A 19,328-nucleotide genomic window follows, 5' to 3' on the forward strand; every position below is an offset into this window, starting at 1 on the left:
ATCCATCCATGACATTTTTGAGTTAAAAGTCAAACATAAAATTGTCATATTATTTACAATTGGCACATTTATATAAGTTTTACTAGGAACTTTTGACTTGCACTTTGACTTATAAACACAGTTCTTCATCCCAATTCCAAAAGAAATAACTTGCCAAATAAATTTATTTATAAGGGGGAGTAATAACTAATAGTAAGGTCATAATGGATGAATTTTGCTCTCACTGCATCCATAGGGAAATCAATTTCTGAAGATGTTTTTATTAGTGCTTCTTCTACCAGTGACTTTAAAAAGTACATAGGTCCGTCTTGTCAGAAATCGATGGCTTTAGATTCTGTTTCCGAGTTTGAAGTCCAAAAAATCGTCTCTGAGCTAACAGGATCTTCCTCTTGTGGACCTGACGAAATTCCTGCCAAGGCTTTAAAGTTTATATTACCCTCTATTCTATCTCCTCTCACCATTCTTGTGAACTTATCATTTTTTAATGAAACTTTTCCTAGTGCCCTAAAACCTTCCAGATTAGTTGTTCTCCATAGGGTGGTTCTAGAAATGATCGCTCTAATTATCGATCAATTTCTCTTTTATCAGCCTTTAGTAAAATTTTTGAAAAATGTATGTACTCTAGACTTTTTTCGTTTCTTGATAAAAAAAAAACAATTTTTCCATTACAATCAGTTTGGTTTTCGCCCTAAACACTCAACAGAACATGCTTGCATGGCCTTGCTGAAGTTCATTCACAAGGCACTTGATGAGGGTAGAACTCCAGCTGCAATTTTGCTTGATGCCAGAAAAGCGTTTGACAGCATATCACATACTATCCTACTCTCCAAAATGGAACACATAGGGATACGGGGAAACAGTTATCTGTGGTTTGAAACTTATTTATCTGAAAGGTCTATCAGTATTGACCCTAAGCTTCAAGATCAATTCCGTGTTGATTTTGGTGTCCCTCAAGGGTCTATCCTAGGACCTGTTTTATTCCTTATATTCATCATTTATCTTTTCACTGCTGTATCTGAAGAAACTAAACGAAGTTGTAGTATTTGTGATCACAATTTTGTTCCACCTAATGATTTAGCTCAAGACCCACTGCTATTTGCATTTGCAGATGATAGTACTCTTGGGTTTTCAGAAATTAAGGATTCTTCGCTTATCAAGAAAGTGCATTCTGTTCTAGAAAGATCCTTTGCTTGGTTCGATGCAAATCGCCTTGCCCTAAGTCTAGCTAAATCTAGTCTACTTTTTTTTTTTGCAGATCAGGTACTTCTTGTCCTTTGGTTCAAATTATTTCTACCGCTCATGGTGATATAACTCTTCCCCCTGATAGACATGTTCGATTCCTGGGTATTTATTGGACAAAAATCTTTCCTTAAAACATCACTGTGCTCTTGTGAAACTTCAGCTCTCAAGAAACCTAGGACTCTTTTCGGAAGCTTCGTCATTGTGAATGTGGTAAAAATATATATATATATATATATATATATATATATATATATATATATATATATATATATATATATATATATATATATATATATATATATATATATATATATATATATATATATATATATATATATTTTTTTTTTAAATCAGAGGGTCAATATATGTATAACATTGATTTATTTTCTTTTCAACTCTACATTTGTAAACATTCCCAAACAGTCCGAAAGGCACAAAATAATAGGTGCAGTTAGCAACTTACTATTATAGCAATCACAACTTACTACAATAGCAATCTCAGAAATAGGCCAAATTATGTTCATTACAATTGTTTTTTGATGTTTCCCAGCAGCTACAAACTTCGTGGGAAAACGAGCAAGAGCATAATCAGTTTATAGTAACCTACAACCGACCAAACAGGAGCGGCTATGGACCTTATAAATAAGTAGCCATTTTTTTCATAAAAAAAATCCAGTCAAAATCTGTGGACACACATTATAGACTAAATGGCATACCTTGTACATCTACAATATTCCTCTCTCCCCGTAAAATAATATAATTATATTAAGTATCTTCCCTTCTGTCCACTCAATTTGTAGAAGAACTATTCAAGCTAGAATCGTGAAGACCTATGCAGGATCATTTTAAAACCATGATAATGACACAAAAAAATAATGAAATGGGACGCTGTGATAACAACCGTGCAAGGACCAGTGACAATTGGCGACCATAGCTAGCAAAGCATGAGGAGAGAGGCCAAACGAGGTTATAACTGCTACATATATATATATATATATATATATATATATATATATATATATATATATATATATATATATATATATATATATATATATATATATATATATATATATATATATATATATATATATATATATATATATATATATTTTTTTTTTTATAGACTATAGCTAGCAAAGCATGAGGAGAGAGGCGAAATGAGGTTATAACAGCTATATATATATATATATATATATATATATATATATATATATATATATATATATATATATATATATATATATCAATCATAAAAGACATCAATAATAAATTTTTTTCCTGTTTTCTTAGAAAAAACATAAATTTAATTCAGGAGGGCCGTCGATTTCTCATAACTTGTACTCTGGAATTTTTAAAATTTGAATTCATCGAAAGGAAGAAACATTTTTTTTCCAGTTGGGAGGGACATTTTCCTAATTATTATTATTTCCCATATGCAGATATTTTTTACAAATGTCCCAATTTATGAAATTTTAAATTTCACGATCTACGATTTTTTGTAGATTTTATTTTGCTTGTTTATACTAAAATTTGTAATGTTTATTAAACAAATCTAATAAAGTATCTTACAGATGATTAGGTTTATGGACTTTGTTATTATTTTTATTTTTTTCTATATTGTATATGGCCAGTTGGTTGATTTCATTTTTCTTTATGGTTTCCAATTTTGGAAGTCATTTAAATGTCTGAATTTTGAATTGGATTATTTTATTTTCAATGACGAAATTGAGGAAACATAGAAACACAATTTAGATCTATTTAAGCTTAAAAAATTGAGAGTTCTACAATTAAAATCTGTTTAGTATCTATTTCTAATAAGTGTATAAATACAAGACAAATTACAACTCTGTCATTCAAAAGTACAAGACTTGCCACAGAAAGGATTTTTGAAACCCTCGTTTATCAAATTAGTCAACATTTTTAAAGTCTATAATTTTTATCCTGAAAAATTAAAAAAGATGCTAAACGCGACAAATCTGGTACAGAATTAAACAACTAGAAACTTGTCAAGCTAAGAATTTATAACATTAAAAATTATGAGATAATATTGTCATCGAACATTAGGGTGCTGAGTTGGAAGGCTGCAGACAATGGTTCATCTAAGGAATGAACATGTTGAAACTAGTGAATAATGGACAAACCTGGTTGGTCTTTATTTGTGGCTTCTATTCTATATTAACTATGTTTTGGCATAACTATTCGGTTTTTTATGCGCTACAAACTATTTATCTAGATCATAACTCTTTGTTTTTGAAAAATACATTCAATATGGCAATACCAAAAAAAATTTTTTTACTTATGAGTTACACTGAACTAAGTAATGTCAAAAAGGTTTAAAGAAATAGTGTTAAGAAAACCACTATAGTATAGTAATACTTTTCACTTGAGGAAACGGGTATACTGAATTCTCGACAACTTTTGAAATGTATACCCTGTAGACTAGTCTCAGATTCATGGTATCACTTAGGTAAACTAGAGATAAAAATGTCCTTTTTCATTGGTTGTTGACTAAGGTCCATAAAGGACTTCATGATAGTATCCACTTCATCCAGCGCTAGATTGGTGTGCATTATAAGTTGATTATCCTTTTCAGTAGCAAGAAGTCGGCGAAGTTCACGATGAATTTCTCCAATACTGTTTTTCAGAACCTACAAAACAGATTATAAGCGGATATGCAGATTTAATGAGGCATATATCCCAGTGGTTAAGCCAGCATCAAGCATGAAGTTACACAAAAGTAAAAATGAGTAACAAGCAACATCTGAGGAGGAATTAAAAACATTTGAATACGGAATTAAATTCCGTATATATCTTATATCTTTGGTAACGTAATTGGATTGAAAAGAGACAAAACCAGAAATATATCACTGAATACCAGGATCAACAGTAAATTATACACAAAAATAACCAACATAGTTTCCCCGTAAAATACTATGGCCAGGAAAAAACCGGGGAGAAACAAAACTAAAAAAACAAAAAAAAACAAATGCATTCATCAAACATTTTTTAAATAATAAACTCACATCATCAAACCAAACAATACCCCCCCCCCCCTCAAAAAAAATTCAAGCTAGGCAAGGGAGTAATACTTGATTCCCCCCACACAAATAAAGTGCAGAACCAATCCAGAGACATCAACTCATCAGAGAACCGGGGAAAAAATTAATTATTTGCAATACAATCTCTAATATACTTTTTGAAGATACCAAACGAGTAGCAGCCCCGTGCAGACTCCGGAAGAGTGTTCCAAATCCTGTTACAAGTAATCAGAGGATTAAAGTCAGACCGTATTGACGGAGTATAAGGTATCTGTAAATTATAAGAAGTGCGGAAATAATAAGTCGACTGCTCAGAAATAAAAAATATACTATTACATAGGCAGCAGGAAGCTGGCCATGCAACCTCAAAAAATTAAAAGAAGCACAAGACAGAAAATAGAGAGATCTCAAGTCAAGCAAGTGTTTAAGTAGGGAACAGTTAGTATCCTGTACAAGAGTCCTTGCCTTATCATACAGTTTTGAAAGTGGCTTTAGTGATGAGGGAAAAGTTGACATCAAAATAATAGAAAAGCATAAAACATAAGGCTGGACTAGGCTGTAAAATGGGAGTCTAAGAATTGACCCTGGAAGAATGTATTTCAATTTTTTAAGGATCCCAAGGCTTCTGGTGACTTTCATTTTAATGAGGTCAATACGAGGCTTGAAGGAGAGATTTTGATCAAGTAAGATGCCTAGGAATCGAATGCAACGATCTTTAGGCCTATTAAGGGAATCCCTCGATATCTGTATTTCATGTAAGCCAGAGCAAGCCCTGGAAACTCTTTATAAAATCAGAAAACATGACTTTCCAACATTTAAGGCAAGATAATTAACATCAAAACACTGAGTAATTCTTTCAAAAAGGGCAATCATGCTTGAACGGAGATCAGACTCAGTTCTACCGGCTGTGCTAAGATTACTGTCATCTGCAAAAGCTCGGAGAACGAGTTCTTGTCACAACTAGTGACAGATGCAGGTTGACAAAGATTTTTAACCGCATTTATGAGATCACTAGCATAAATTAAAAAGAGTATCGGCCCAATCACAGATTCTTGTGGAACATCAAACTATTTCAGACGGGTTAAAAAAAGAGAGAATCAACCGAGATAACTCCACCAGATAAATATGATAGAAACCAAGAATAACTACTCTATCGTATTCCAGTATGTGATAATTTCCAAAAAATTAAAGTGTAATTTCGTAAAATTCCTGCAGCAACATTTGCTGCCAGCCCTGATTACAGAATAAATTACTGCTTCACTCATTCTGCCATTGCTGTGTCCTTCAAAACAACAGATAACGAAAGTATCCAAAATCAACAAAAATTCGTGTTTATTTTTAGGTTATACAAATTTAAATTATGGTAATTTCCTTTAATTTTAAATTTGAATTCTTATATTAGTTAATTTCCTTGGTTTAAAATTTTTAATTTCTCTCCTTCTCATCATTAAAAAATAGAATTTTTGTTTAATTTTCTTAGTTTTAATTGGCATACTTTTATGACAAGAGCACTAGCGACGCATTAGCGCTTCCTCAGTAAAGCAAAATAGTATTTTTCCTTGGTAGTAATTCCTTACAATTTTTATGCTCGATGAGATGCTTCTAACATCTGTACAATAAAATATACGACAAAATTTGCGTATCAAAAACTGCAGCAAAATTTCTGTCCCACTATATAAAATATTGTAGAGGCGTTTGGTTACTTTTCTTCCCCCCCACCGAGCTTTGACTACAATTAATGCAGAAATTCACTACTTGGTTAGCACCAAGACAAAATTGGATTACAACCAAATACTTGATTAGCACCGAGACAAAATTGGATTACAACCAAATACTTTAATAAGTAGCTTTCCGAGTAAGGCTTCGACATTCTTTACTTCTTGGCTTGCAGAAATTCACTACTTGGTTAGAACCAAGACAAAGTTAGATTAAAACCAAATACTTGGTTAGCACCAAGACAAAATTACATTACAACCAAATACTTTAATAAGTAGCTTTCTGAGTAAGGCTTCGACATTCTTTACTTCTTGGCTCATTTACATCGACAAATTAACTTCTTAACATTCCTTACTGGACTATATCGATTTTTACCTCACTATATCGCTACAGTGATAGGTCTCTATAATCTTCCTACAGTCACCATGGTAATGAGTAGTTTTTGTTACGTTCGTAAGAAATGTGAATAGTCACAAGATTAAAACACTCACTGACAAAGGGTTAAAACATACACAGAATTAGATATAAGCCCCATTGACCAGAGCCGTTCCTAGGGTTAGTGGTGTCCGGTGAAAAATTTATTACAGCGTCCCCCTCCCGTCTCAAATACAAGCAAAAAAACCGAATCAAAGCGAAAAATTTAAACAAAGTGGGCAATTCCCGGTATTAGCAAAAATGTCGTTGTGAATTGGCCTATAGTGTTTAAATCTAGGATATCTGGAGATCCATCAAGAAAACCTTTTGAAGAAATAGCTGGGCTTTAGCAGAAAAACGAAGGTTGTTTTCCGTCAAAGTCTCTCAATTTTGCAGGAAGTTCATGTGTCATTGGCAAGGCCAACTATGGCGTCAAACTATGGCTATGGTGGCTGTGTCAACTATGAATGTGTGATTAAAGGCTTGACGAGTCAGTTTTAATATTTCAACCACGCCACTGAAAAACGAAAGCGTTAAAAAATAAATGGATTTCTATCCAGTTCCATGTATTTAATTCTTTTATATCATGATTTAAAAGATAGAATGAACCGATTTGATGCCAACAGTTTTTGCACTTTTGCGGCCTCTACTGTTTTTCAGGCGCATTGCATCAGAAAAAACGTAGTTTCATCAACCCAGGGTTAAACCAATGTTTTGTAATTCCTTGCTCATTTTGTAGACTCCTTTTGGTAGGAGTTAACAACATAGTGGATCTTTGGGAATTTAAACAGAAGTTTAAATGAGTTTTTCTCCTTTCTTTTTTGTCCTGAAAGTGATAACAGTTGGAGGTACACTTGTTAAAATTTTGTCCGTGTGACTCCACATTTTTCACTTTTAAGCTTCTTATCTTTCTGCATTGATTCTAATTTTACTCTGAATTTATTTTTAGTCTTTATTAGATTTATACCGATTTGCCCTGGAAATCCCTTATTTTGAGGCTTATGAGAATTGGTCTAGACTTCCTCAGTTTTTCTTCTTTTTATTTTTCCTCTATTTATTTTCTTATATTTATTTTTTTGTAGTTATTTGTTTATGAATAAATATTTCGTTTTCTATTTCTCAAAATCATCACCCTTGAAGTTTACTGTACCTTTCAGTTTGTACAGTTTACTAAAGACACAGAGGATTTATTTTCCTTTTATTTTGGCTCTAAGGCACATCGTATTTCCAATTTTTGAATTCTTTTTGACCTATCGACTTTAAATCGAATCACTTATGTGTCACTATATGTTGAACAAGAGCGTTGAGCTACTCACCTCCAAAGCACTAGCACCCTGTCCCTGTAGTAGGTATGTAATGCAGAAAACTGCAGCAGATTTGACAGAGGATTCATCAAATGACCGTAAAACACCAAGCAAGCAGGTCGTTATCTGAAAAATAAAGATATTCAAAGTTGGTGAAAAACAAAGAACGGCAGAAAACAAAAATGCTTAGCAGCTACAAATATCTCGCTCAAAGGTGTCAACTGTTATTCTCAGATTACAAAAATAAACTTTGCAAAAGTTGTATCAATTTCAGAACAGACCGTATCAAACGGATAACCTAGGTGTGGCTCCCAGAACCGACAAAGTTTGACAAAAAAAAATTGGCAAAGTTGAGCCAATTTAAAAAAGAAAGAAAAAAAAATATCCTAATACAACTCAGTTTGTTTAACGGTTCAAACAATATTAGATACATAAGATTTTATTAGACCCCCTCCACCTCCCAAAAAACGACGAAAAAGGTCCAGAGATGGATAAAGTACAGAGATGGTTAAAAAAGATCAACAGGTTTAAAGTACAAAGGACAGTGAAATGAAATCTAATTGTGAACTTACACAACTATACAACTATACACAACTCGGTGGTAATTACGTTTTATCATATAGTGGTAAGTGGTTTTATCGAATACCACATTTTAAGCCTCTCTTTCTCTCTCTTACTGCTTCAATAACTGACTTAGTCACTCCTCACAGACTCACACTCTCTCGGTCTTTAAATATTTCTCGAATCTATCTTAGACAAAGCCACAACAAAAAAACTTTTATAAATACCATGCCATGCTAATCCAAACCAGTTCTTGTAACTCTTAAAAATCACTCTTGCGATTTTCCTTTAAAAAAAACAAACACACAAATAATACACTATGCAGTAACCAGCGTTCATTTCTTCAACAACAAACCGTGTTAAATTTCAATGAGGAGATAATATTTTGCAGACCCTTTGGATTCGTATATCTCATTTAATGGTTTGAGGCTACCATTCTTTTTAAACACATCTACGGTATAAGCTTATCACATCCTCTTTAGATACCTTCTTCGCCAAATCATATATTTTTATATAGCGACATCTACTTTCAAACTAAATTTTGTCGCGACTGGAATAAAAATTGGACTCTATTTCAAAGACTATAATACAGTTACCCCGTCTGCCTGAAAGTATTTGCCAATAGATCGCTAACTAGTAAACCAATCACCAAGGTAATTAAAATAAAAGTAATCAGAGAATTGTACAGCCTGCCAACTCAGTGCCGTGAGATAACATTATTTGGATTGCGTACATAAACTAAGAAAGAATTCCATTTTTATTTTTAACCTCATATCATGGATTACTTACGTTTACTAGACTTATCAAGAGCTAAAAAAAATCACTACGAACAAAAATTATTGTGAAGCTAAAGAATACCTAAACAAGGGTAATAGCTACCCAAGGGTAATAGCTGGGTATAGCTACCCAGTAGCAGAATATAAGACCTCGTTTCAGTTTTAGCAGTAACGGAACGTCAATAGGTATAAAACATTGATTCCGTATAAATAAGTATAAAATAAATCTTACCTCTTGGCAAATGGAGCCAACTGAATCTTTTAAATTTTTCAGAGCTTCCCCAAGGGCTGACAGCGATGAAACACGCACCGAGACTGATTTGTCCCGAACTCCAGCTAACAACAGGTTCAGAATTCTATCTTTAAACTTCGGAGTTAATTCACCTAAAAGATTTTTCTTTGTAAATCCTAAAAGAATTCACCCAATTATCAAAATTAAATTTGTTGAAGAATGTCTTCAATCCAAAAGTTTGTTTAATTTTGAGCAGTGCTGCACCATTAGAACAGACATTGTCTTGATGAATTAGCACACAGCTCTTACAATGAGCTGGGCTCCGTCCGTCCACCCTTTTTCGAGCCGTCCTAGAGAAGTGGTTAGCCCATTGGAATTTAAATCCAGAGAACAGGGGTTCGAGTCCTGGTGTCGTTGGTTATTTGGTTTGGAACGGCGATTAATGGTGTGACTCTGTAAACTCAGCCAGAGTGTACCCAGTTCTAAATGGGTACCTGGAGAAATCACGGGGAAAAACACGGGAAGCGTCGGATGATTTGCCCCCAACCACGTATTGCACTCCCAGTCGAAGGCAGTGAATCAAGAGATCGGCACCTGCGCAACGCCGACCATTGGTCAGCATGCAAAAAAAGTTTAAAAGTAAGTTCTTAAAATTACGATGGGTTCAAGTTATAACATTAGGGTAGAAGGTTTTCAAAGTGAATGATTTCTAATGAGTGTCATTTTAAACATACGAGGGTTTTTTGAAATTTTTCTGGCACAACAAAGATGCAAGAAATATTTTCTTCAAATTATCTTCATTTTCTACACTGTCTATTTGCAAGCCTACATACTTTTCTCATCAATGTTTCCATCTCTTTAACCCGTCCAAATAGAACCCGGTACCTTCACCTGCAAAATGACTGTTTACGAAGGTGGTGGATTCCTCTTTTAGCTAAAATCTTTGTCCTTTAGGCACTGTTTTTAGATTAGTGAACAAAAGAACAAAATGTGCATTGTCTCGGTAGAACAGACTTTAGTTTCTTGAAATCTGACCGTGTCTCTGCAGTTTGTCAATTAAAGATGCATATTATGTTCCTGCAGCAGTTTTTCCCGTTTGAATCAATTAATGTAATTCATGGCAATCCCATAAAGGAGTTTCGACGGGGGTCTCCGTCTCTTTCCCAACCGAGAAAAAGAAGTTTTTGCAGCTTTTAGAGGTGATTCTCCCTTTGCAGTCCATTATTTTGACAGTATCTTTGTTTTGGGTGCAAAGTAATGTAAATAAGTGTCATCCAAAGTATCAATCGACGTTAAAAAAATGATTGATTGTACCTAAACTGTTCCAAAGAGATGGAAATCTTCAATCAGACACGTTTTTGGTCTAAAGTGAGCAAACGCGACACCCAACATAAGGAAAGCTTTTTGCGCCAAAATCTTGACTGATATGGAGTAAACAAGTTCTTTGGACGTTTGCATAACCTCTGTTATTTCTTACTTTAATTCAACGGTCATTTAGCACCATTTCTGTGAATTTTGGTAACATTATTGCCACTGGTTGCAATTTTAGGCGTCCTGAACGTTCATCGTCTAAAAAGCTGGTAAGGCCAAATTTGAACTTGTGCTGCGTAAAATTAAGGCTGGTCAACGAGGGGACAGAGTCCCTGCTGGCAGCATCAACCCCCCCCTTTTTATTTGTCTAATCGTATTGTCTTTGGAAAACAAATATTTGATAGCAGCTCAATAATCGACTATATCTATTTTCAAGGAAATATGACATCCGATTTATTATAGAGAAACATCGCGTCCAGAATGGCAAAAAATTTTGGTCAGTAGTTGTCAGAAGTTGTGCAGCCGAATTGATCAAACTTTATTGACAATTTTTGCCATCTTTATGTTAAGACTGGAACTTTTGAGACATACCTCGTAGATCCTGTGAGACCAGTGTAAGGAGTACAAGAAGGATATTTGTCCACAAGAAATACCCAAGGACTATCCCTAATGGAAAATTCGAGAAAAAAGTTGGAACTATCAACATTGGAATTTTTAAGCTTAAAATCCTACTTTTATGGTGAAGTAAGAAAAATAAAACCTCCATCCCTGTTTCTCGAAGTTAGAACTGAGTGAAGATATAGGTAATATCGTCTTAAGTTGAACCTAATTTATACGCCACGGATTAGATTGGAGTGAAAAAGATATGATTGCGGGTTAAACGACAGTTGCAGTTATTTTTAAATTGCACTTTGGGATCAATTTTTTTTTATCTAAAAATTGATTTAATTACCTCATCCCCTTCTATTAAAACTTATCTAAGTTTTGATCAAACACAAAACTTTCCTGGTTAAAACTTAAAGGAGGAAATAAAAACCTTTCTTAGAATAAATTTACTAACTGTATGCTTAGAGGTTTGCAGAAAAATTTCTCAATTATTTTCCAAAATTCAGCTGGCTATAGCAATTGAAAGTAAAATAGCCTTTCATTCAGTTGGTATGACAGACGTCACAGCTGACAAGCTTGCAGGAACAAGGTTGACAATTTCTCTACGCCAAATACAAGGTGAAAGGTGATACATTTTATTTTCAAGGTTACCTAAACAGCATTCAAATACTGCGACTTTAATTATGAATAATCTAAATTACAATAGAAATTAATTCCAAATGTTAATTTATATGGTATAGAGATTCTCCAATTTCCCCACTTAAGTTAGCTCTAATACTTGCTTCAACCACACTTTAAACACTACTAGATTATGTACATGTCAAGATCTAGGTTTAAATTATCGCAAGATTAGTTCCGACGAATATCACAAAGTCACACAAATATTTGAAAAACTCTAGCACCAACTGCACTTACACAGCTTTGCTAAGTAGCATAAATATCATTTTCACTAAGTATATCTCAAGGCATATTTTTTTTACCTAAACTAGTGATTAAAGTAGGCAAAAGAAAGACCAATTCACTGAATGTCGCTTTCTTTATGTTTTGTTGAAAAAAAACTTATTTTTTTAAGAGAAATCAATTTATAAAACATAAAAACATCCGGACATGCTACTTGATAAGTTAGTCAGCTGTGACGACCCGCGTTATTCTATATAATTAAAATAACAAAAAGCAAGTAGTTCACAAATAATTTTTTTTTCTATGTTTAAGCAGCAAGGGCTAGAAGGATTCAATGAAATGAATACCACCCCTACCCTTACTATCTGTCGCCTAGAATTTTATCTAGAAAAACACAGATATTTCATTTATTTTTCACACTATGGTTTGAGAAAAGCAGGCATTCAGAACAAAGTTATATTGAGCACCACTTTCCTTGTCATTAATTAGAAGACCCATTTATTGAAGATAAAGAAACATTTTGAATGATTTTTTACTGCTTCCATCTTAATCAAATACTTAGCTTCCGCTAGACCAGGTTGGCCGATTCAGGACTTCTCCTCTAATGGCACCATAAAAATATTTTCGGTATGCCCTGTTTGTTGCAATCCTCAGCAGTACTGGGATGGGGTGGTCAGAAAACTGTCTCCTCCAGTGCTTTCGAGGTCGTCCTCAGTAGAGTAGTACCTACCATTTTGCGTAGACGTATAGCCACTACTCTTTTCTTCCTCATTGGTTTAATATCATGAAGAAGGTTTAACGGCGATTCCGTAAATATGACAGTTTGAATTCTATGGAAGCTCTACACCTTTTCAAAGAGAGTGATTACTACGCTGTACTTCGTCGGTGTGTTCTGTATAAAACGCAAGTGGCGTTTGAACAGTGTTGTCAATTTAAAATAGTGTATAACATTATAGTATTCTAAAAAGTTGATACTAAGAGAGATGTAGATGGCAAGAAAAGAATTTTAATAATGGATAGCTTTACTTCTTCGATGTGTTCTGTATAATACACAAGTGAGGTTTGAACAGTGTTGTCAATTTAAAATAGAGTTTAATAATATAGTATTCTAAAAAGTTCATGCTAAGAGAGATGTAGATGGATAGAAAAGAATTTTAATAATGGATAGCTTTACTTCTTCGATGTGTTATGTATAATACACAAGATGCGTTTGAACAGTGTTGTCAGTATGAAATATGGTCTAACGTTCTAGTATACTAAAAAGTTGATACTAAGAGAGATGAATATGGCAAGAAAAGAATTTTAATATAGAAATTCAGAACAATCCATAGAAATCCTTACAGATCAAGTAGTGAGGTATACATTAGTATGAACCATCATGGATAATAAGCACCAACGACCCTAACCACCAGGGACTTCAACCCTCCAAAGGTCCCCTATCCCCAAACTCCAAGGGGCCCCTCCCCTCCAACTTTTTACCCCCCCCCCCTTCTTTTTTCTTTTTTTTTAACATGATATATTTTTTTTCATTTTTTTTTTTGAATTGCAAGAGTTGGAATATTTCAGTAGTGTTTTGTTATGCTTTACCTTGTCAAAGTTACATTCTCTTGATTTTTCAAAGTTCATTTTGAATTTATTTCGTGAAATGCAAGAGTTAAAATATTTCAGTAGTGTTTTGTCGTGGTTTACCATGTCACGGTTACATTCTCTTGATTTTTCAAAGTTCATTTTGAATTTTTTTCGTGAAATTCAAGAGTTGGAATATTTCAGTAGTGTTTCATCGTGGTTTACCTTGTCACAGTTACATTCTCTTGATTTTTCAAAGTTCATTTTGGATTTCTTTCCTTGAAATGACAGTTGGAATATTTCAGTAGTGTTTTGTCGTGGTTTACCATGTCACAGTTACATTCTCTTGATTTTTCAAAGTTCATTTTGAATTTCTTTCATTGAAATGTAAGAGTTGGATTATTTCAGTAGTGTTTTGTCGTGGTTTACCTTGTCACAGTTACATTCTCTTAATTTTTTAAAGTTCATTTTGAATTTCTCTCGTTGAAATGCAAGAGTTGGAATTTTCAGTAGTTTCTTGTTGTGCTTTACCTTGTCACAGTTACATTCTCTTGATTTTTCAAAGTTCATTTAGGATTCCTTTCGTTAAAATGCAAGAGTTGGAATATTTCAGTAGTGTTTCGTCGTGGTTTACCTTGTCACAGTTACATTCTCTTGATTTTTCAAAGTTCATTTTTGGATTTCTTTCGCTGAAATGCAAGTTGGAATATTTCAGTAGTGTTTTGTTATGGTTTACCTTGTCACAGTTACATTCTCATGATTTTTCAAAGTTCATTTTGAATTTCTTTCGTTGAAATGCAAGAGTTGGAATATTTCAGTAGTGGTTTGTCATGGTTTACCATGTCACAATTACATTTTCGTGATTTTTCAAAGTTCATTTTGAATTTCTTTCGTTGAAATGCAAGAGTTGGAATATTTCAGTAGTGTTTTGTTTTGGTTTACCTTGTCACAGTTACATTCTCTTAATTTTTCAAAGTTCATTTTGAATTTCTCAAGTTGAAATGCAAGAGTTGGATTATTTCAGTAGTGTTTTGTCGTGGTTTACCTTGTCACAGTTACATTCTCATGATTTTTCAAAGATCATTTTGAATTTCATTCATTGAAATGAAGAGTTGGATTATTTCAGTAGTGTTTTGATGTGGTTTACCTTACCACACTTACATTCTCTTGATTTTTCAAAGTTCATTTTGGATTTCTTTCGTTGAAATGCAAGAGTTGGAATATTTCAGTAGTGTATTGTCATGGTTTACCTTGTCACAGTTACATTCTCTTAACTTTTCAAAGTTCATTTTGAATTTCTTTCGTTGAAATGCAAGAGTTGGAATATTTAAGTAGTGTTTAGTTGTGCTTTACCTTGTCACAGTTACATTCTCTTAATTTTTCCAAGTTCATTTAGGATTTCTTTCCTTGAAATGCAAGAGTTGGAATATTTCAGTAGTGTTTTGTCGTGGTTTACCTTGTCACAGTTACATTCTCTTGATTTTTCAAAGTTCATTTTCGATTTCTTTCCTTGAAATGCAAGAGCTGGAATATTTCAGTAGTGTCTCGTTGAGCTTTACCTTGTCACAGTTACATTCTCTTGATTTTTCAAAGTTCATTTTGTATTTCTTTCGTTGAAATGCAAGAGTTGGAATATTTCAGTAGTGTTTTGTTGTGCTTTACCTTGTCACAGTTACATTCTCTTGATTTTTCAAAGTTCATTTTGAATTTCTTTCGTGAAATGCAAGAGTTGGTATATTTAAGTAGTGTTTTGTCGTGGTTTACCATGTCAAAGTTACATTCTCTTGATTTTTCAAAGTTCCTTTTGAATTTTTTTCGCGAAATGCAAGAGTTGGAATATTTCAGTAGTGTTTTGTCGTGGTTTACCTTGTCACAGTTACATTCTCTTAATTTTTCAAAGTTCATTTTGGATTTCTTTCCTTGAAATGCAAGAGTTTGAATATTTTAGGCGTGGTTTTTCTTGTTTTACCTTGTCACAGCTATATTCTCTTCATTTTTCAAAGTTCATTTAAGATTTCTTTCCTTAAAATGCAAGAGTTGGAATAATTCGGTTGTGTCGTGTCGTGGTTTAAACTGTCACAGTTACATTATCGTGATTTTTCAAAATTCATTTTCGGATTTCTTTCGTTGAAATGCAAGAGTTGGAATATTTCAGTAGTGTTTTGTTATGATTTACCTTGTCAAGGTTACATTCTCTTGATTTTTCAAAGTTCATTTTGAATTTCTTTCGTTGAAATGCAAGAGTTGGAATATTTCAGTACTGTTTCTTCATGGTTTACATTGTCACAGTTACATTCTCTTAATTTTTCAAAGTTCATTTGAATTTCTTTCGTTGAAATGCAAGAGTTGAAATATTTTAGTAGTGTTTTGTTGTGCTTTACCTTGTCACAGCTACATTCTCTTGATTTTTCAAAGTTCATTTTGGATTTCTTTCCTTGAAATGCAAGAGTTGGAATATTTTAGTAGTGTTTTGTCGTGGTTTACCTTGTCACAGTTACATGCTCTTGATTTTTCAAAGTTCATTTTCGATTTCTTTCGTTGAAATGCAAGAGCTGGAATATTTCAGTAGTGTCTTATTGAGCTTTACCTTGTCACAGTTACATTCTCTTGATTTTTCAAATTCGTTTTGAATTTCTTTCGTGAAATAAAAGAGTTGAAATATTTCAGTAGTTTTTTTTTGTGCTTTACCTTGTAACAGTTACATTCTCTTGATTTTTCAAAGTTCATTTTGAATTTCTTTCGTGAAATGCAAGAGTTTAAATATTTCAGTAGTGTTTTGTCGTGGTTTACCATGTCAAAGTTACATTCTCTTGATTTTTCAAAGTTCCTTTTGAATTTCTTTCGTGAAATACAAGAGTTGGAATATTTCAGTAGTGTTTTGTCGTGGTTTACCATGTCACAGTTACATTCTCATAATTTTTTAAAGTTCATTTTGGATTTCTTTCCTTGAAATGCAAGAGTTGGAATATTTCAGTAGTGTTTTGTCGTGGTTTACCTTGTCACAGCTACATTCTCTTGATTTTTCAAAGTTCCTTTTGAATTTCTTTCGTGAAATGCAAGAATTGGAATATTTCAGTAGTGTTTTGTCGTGGTTTACCTTGTCAGTTACATTCTCTTAATTTTTTAAAGTTCATTTTGGATTTCTTTCCTTGAAATGCAAGAGTTGGAATATTTCAATAGTGTTTTGTCATGGTTTACCTTGTCACAGCTACATTCTCTCGATTTTTCAAAGTTCATTTTGAATTTCTTTCGTTGAAATGCAAGATTTGGAATATTTCAGTAGTGTTTCGTCATGGTTTACCTTGTCACAGTTACATTCTCTTATGTTTTAAAAGTTCATTTTGAATTTCCTTTATTGAAAAGCAAGATTTCGAATATTTCAGAAGTTTTTTGTTATGATTTACCTTTTCACATTTACATTCTCTTAATTTTTCCAAGTTCATTTTGGATTTCTTTCGTTGAAATGCAAGAGTTGGAATATTTCAGTAGTGTCTTGTTGTGCTTTACCTTGTCACAGTTACATTTTCTTAATTTTTCAAAGTTCATTTTGAATTTCTTTCGTTGAAATGCAAGAGTTGGAATATTTTAGTAGTGTCTTGTCGTGGTTTACCTTGTCACAGTTACATTCTCTTGATTTTTCAAAGTTAATTTTGGATTTCTGTCGTTGAAATGCAAGAGTTGGAATATTTTAGTAGTGTTTTGTCGTGGTTTACCTTGTCATAGTTACATTCTCTTTATTTTTCAAAGTTCATTTTGAATTTCTTTCTTTAAATGCAAAAGTTGGAATATTTCGGTAGTGTTTTGTCGTGGTTTACCTTGTCACAGTGACATTCTCTTGATTTTTCAAAGTTCATCTTGAATTTCTTTCATTGAAATGCAAGAGTTGGATTATTTCAAAAGTGTTTTGTCGTGGTTTACCGTGTCACAGTTACACTCTCTTGATTTTTTAAAGTTCTTTGTGGATTTCTTCGGCGCACCGAAGGGGGTCATTAAACAGTGGAATTTATGAAGAAACTAACTCTTGCATTTCAATGAAAGAAACCCAAAATGAACTTTTAAAAATCAAGAGAATGTAACTGTGACAATGTAAACCACGACAAAACACTACTGAAATATTCCAACTCTTGCATTTCAAGGAAAAAAATCCAAAATGAATTTTGAAAAATCAAGAGAATGTAACTGTGACAAGGTAAACCATGACAAAACACTACTGAAATATTTGCAACTCATGCATTTCAATGAAAGAAATCCAAAATGAACTTTGAAAAATCAAGAGAATGTAACTGTGACAAGGTAAACCACGACAAAACACTACTGAAATATTCCAATTCTTGCATTTCACGAAAGAAATTCAAAATGAACTTTGAAAAATCAAGAGAATGTAACTGTGACATTGCAAACTACGACAAAACACTACTGAAATATTCCAACTCTTGCATTTCAGGAAAGGAATCCAAAATAAACATTGTAAAATCAAAAGAGTGTAGCTTTGACAAGATAAAGCTCAACAAAACACTACTGAAATATTCCAGATCTTGCATTTCAACGAAATAAATCCAAAATGAACTTTGAAAAATCAAGAGAATGTAACTGTGACAAGGTAAAGCACAACAAAACACATTTCAACGAAAGAAATCCACAAAGAACTTTGAAAATCAAGAGAGTGTAACTGTGACACGGTAAACCACGACAAAACACTATTGAAATATTCCAACTCTTGCATTTCAACGAAAGAAATTCAAGATGAACTTTGAAAAATCAAGAGAATGTCACTGTGACAAGGTAAACCATGACAAAACACTACTGAAATATTCAAACTCTTGCATTTCACGAAAGAAATTCAAAATGAACTTTGAAAAATAAAGAGAATGTAACTATGACAAGGTAAACCACGACAAAACACTACTTAAATATTCCAACTCTTGCATTTCAACGACAGAAATCCAAAATGAACTTTGAAAAATCAAGAGAATGTATAACTGTGACAAGGTAAACCACGACAAGACACTACTGAAATATTCGAACTCTTGCATTTCAACGAAAGAAATTCAAAATGAACTTTGAAAAATTAAGAGAATGTAACTGTGACATGGTAAAGCACAACAAGACACTACTGAAATATTCCAACTCTTGCATTTCAACGAAAGAAATCCAAAATGAACTTTGAAAAATCAAGAGAATGTAACTGTGAAAAGGTAAATCATAACAAAACACTACTGAAATATTCCAACTCTTGCATTTCAACGAAAGAAATTCAAAATGAACTTTGAAAAATTAAGAGAATGTAACTGTGACAAGGTAAACCATGACAAAACACTACTGAAATATTCCAAATCTTGCATTTCAACGAATGAAATGCAAAATGAACTTTGAAAAATCAAGAGAATGTAGCTGTGACAAGGTAAACCACGACAAAACACTACTGAAATATTCCAACTCTTGCATTTCAACGAAAGAAATTCAAAATGAACTTTGAAAAATAAAGAAAATGTAACTGTGACAATATAAACCATTACAAAAAACTACTGAAATATTCCAACTCATACATTCCAACGAAAGAAATCCAAAATGAACTTTGAAAAATCAAGAGAATGTAAGTGTGATAAGGTAAACCACAACAAAACACTAGTGAAATAATCCAACTCTTACATTTTAATGA

At 33.0% G+C, this 19,328-nt stretch overlaps 1 protein-coding gene across 2 annotated transcripts in view; it reads right to left on the reverse strand.

Annotated features, from left to right (window-relative positions):
* Positions 1-2,504: 2,504 nt before the first annotated feature.
* LOC148946255 (transport and Golgi organization protein 6 homolog) overlaps positions 2,505-19,328 on the reverse strand; it is a 75,163-nt gene continuing 58,339 nt past the window's right edge. For both annotated transcript variants that reach the window (XM_089097884.1, XM_089097885.1), the window contains 3 exons: positions 9,287-9,438; positions 7,730-7,843; positions 2,505-3,893 (listed from right to left, as the gene is read on the reverse strand). In XM_089097884.1, the coding sequence (XP_088954010.1) occupies positions 3,705-3,893; positions 7,730-7,843; positions 9,287-9,438 (455 nt within the window). In that variant the 3' untranslated portion in view covers positions 2,505-3,704. The remainder of the gene's footprint in view (positions 3,894-7,729; positions 7,844-9,286; positions 9,439-19,328) is intronic.

Source organism: Artemia sp. Qi Xiang Cuo, chromosome 12 (genome assembly GCF_049724085.1).
Source record: "Artemia sp. Qi Xiang Cuo chromosome 12, ASM4972408v1, whole genome shotgun sequence".
In the NCBI taxonomy this organism is placed as follows: Eukaryota; Metazoa; Arthropoda; class Branchiopoda; order Anostraca; family Artemiidae; genus Artemia; species Artemia sp. Qi Xiang Cuo.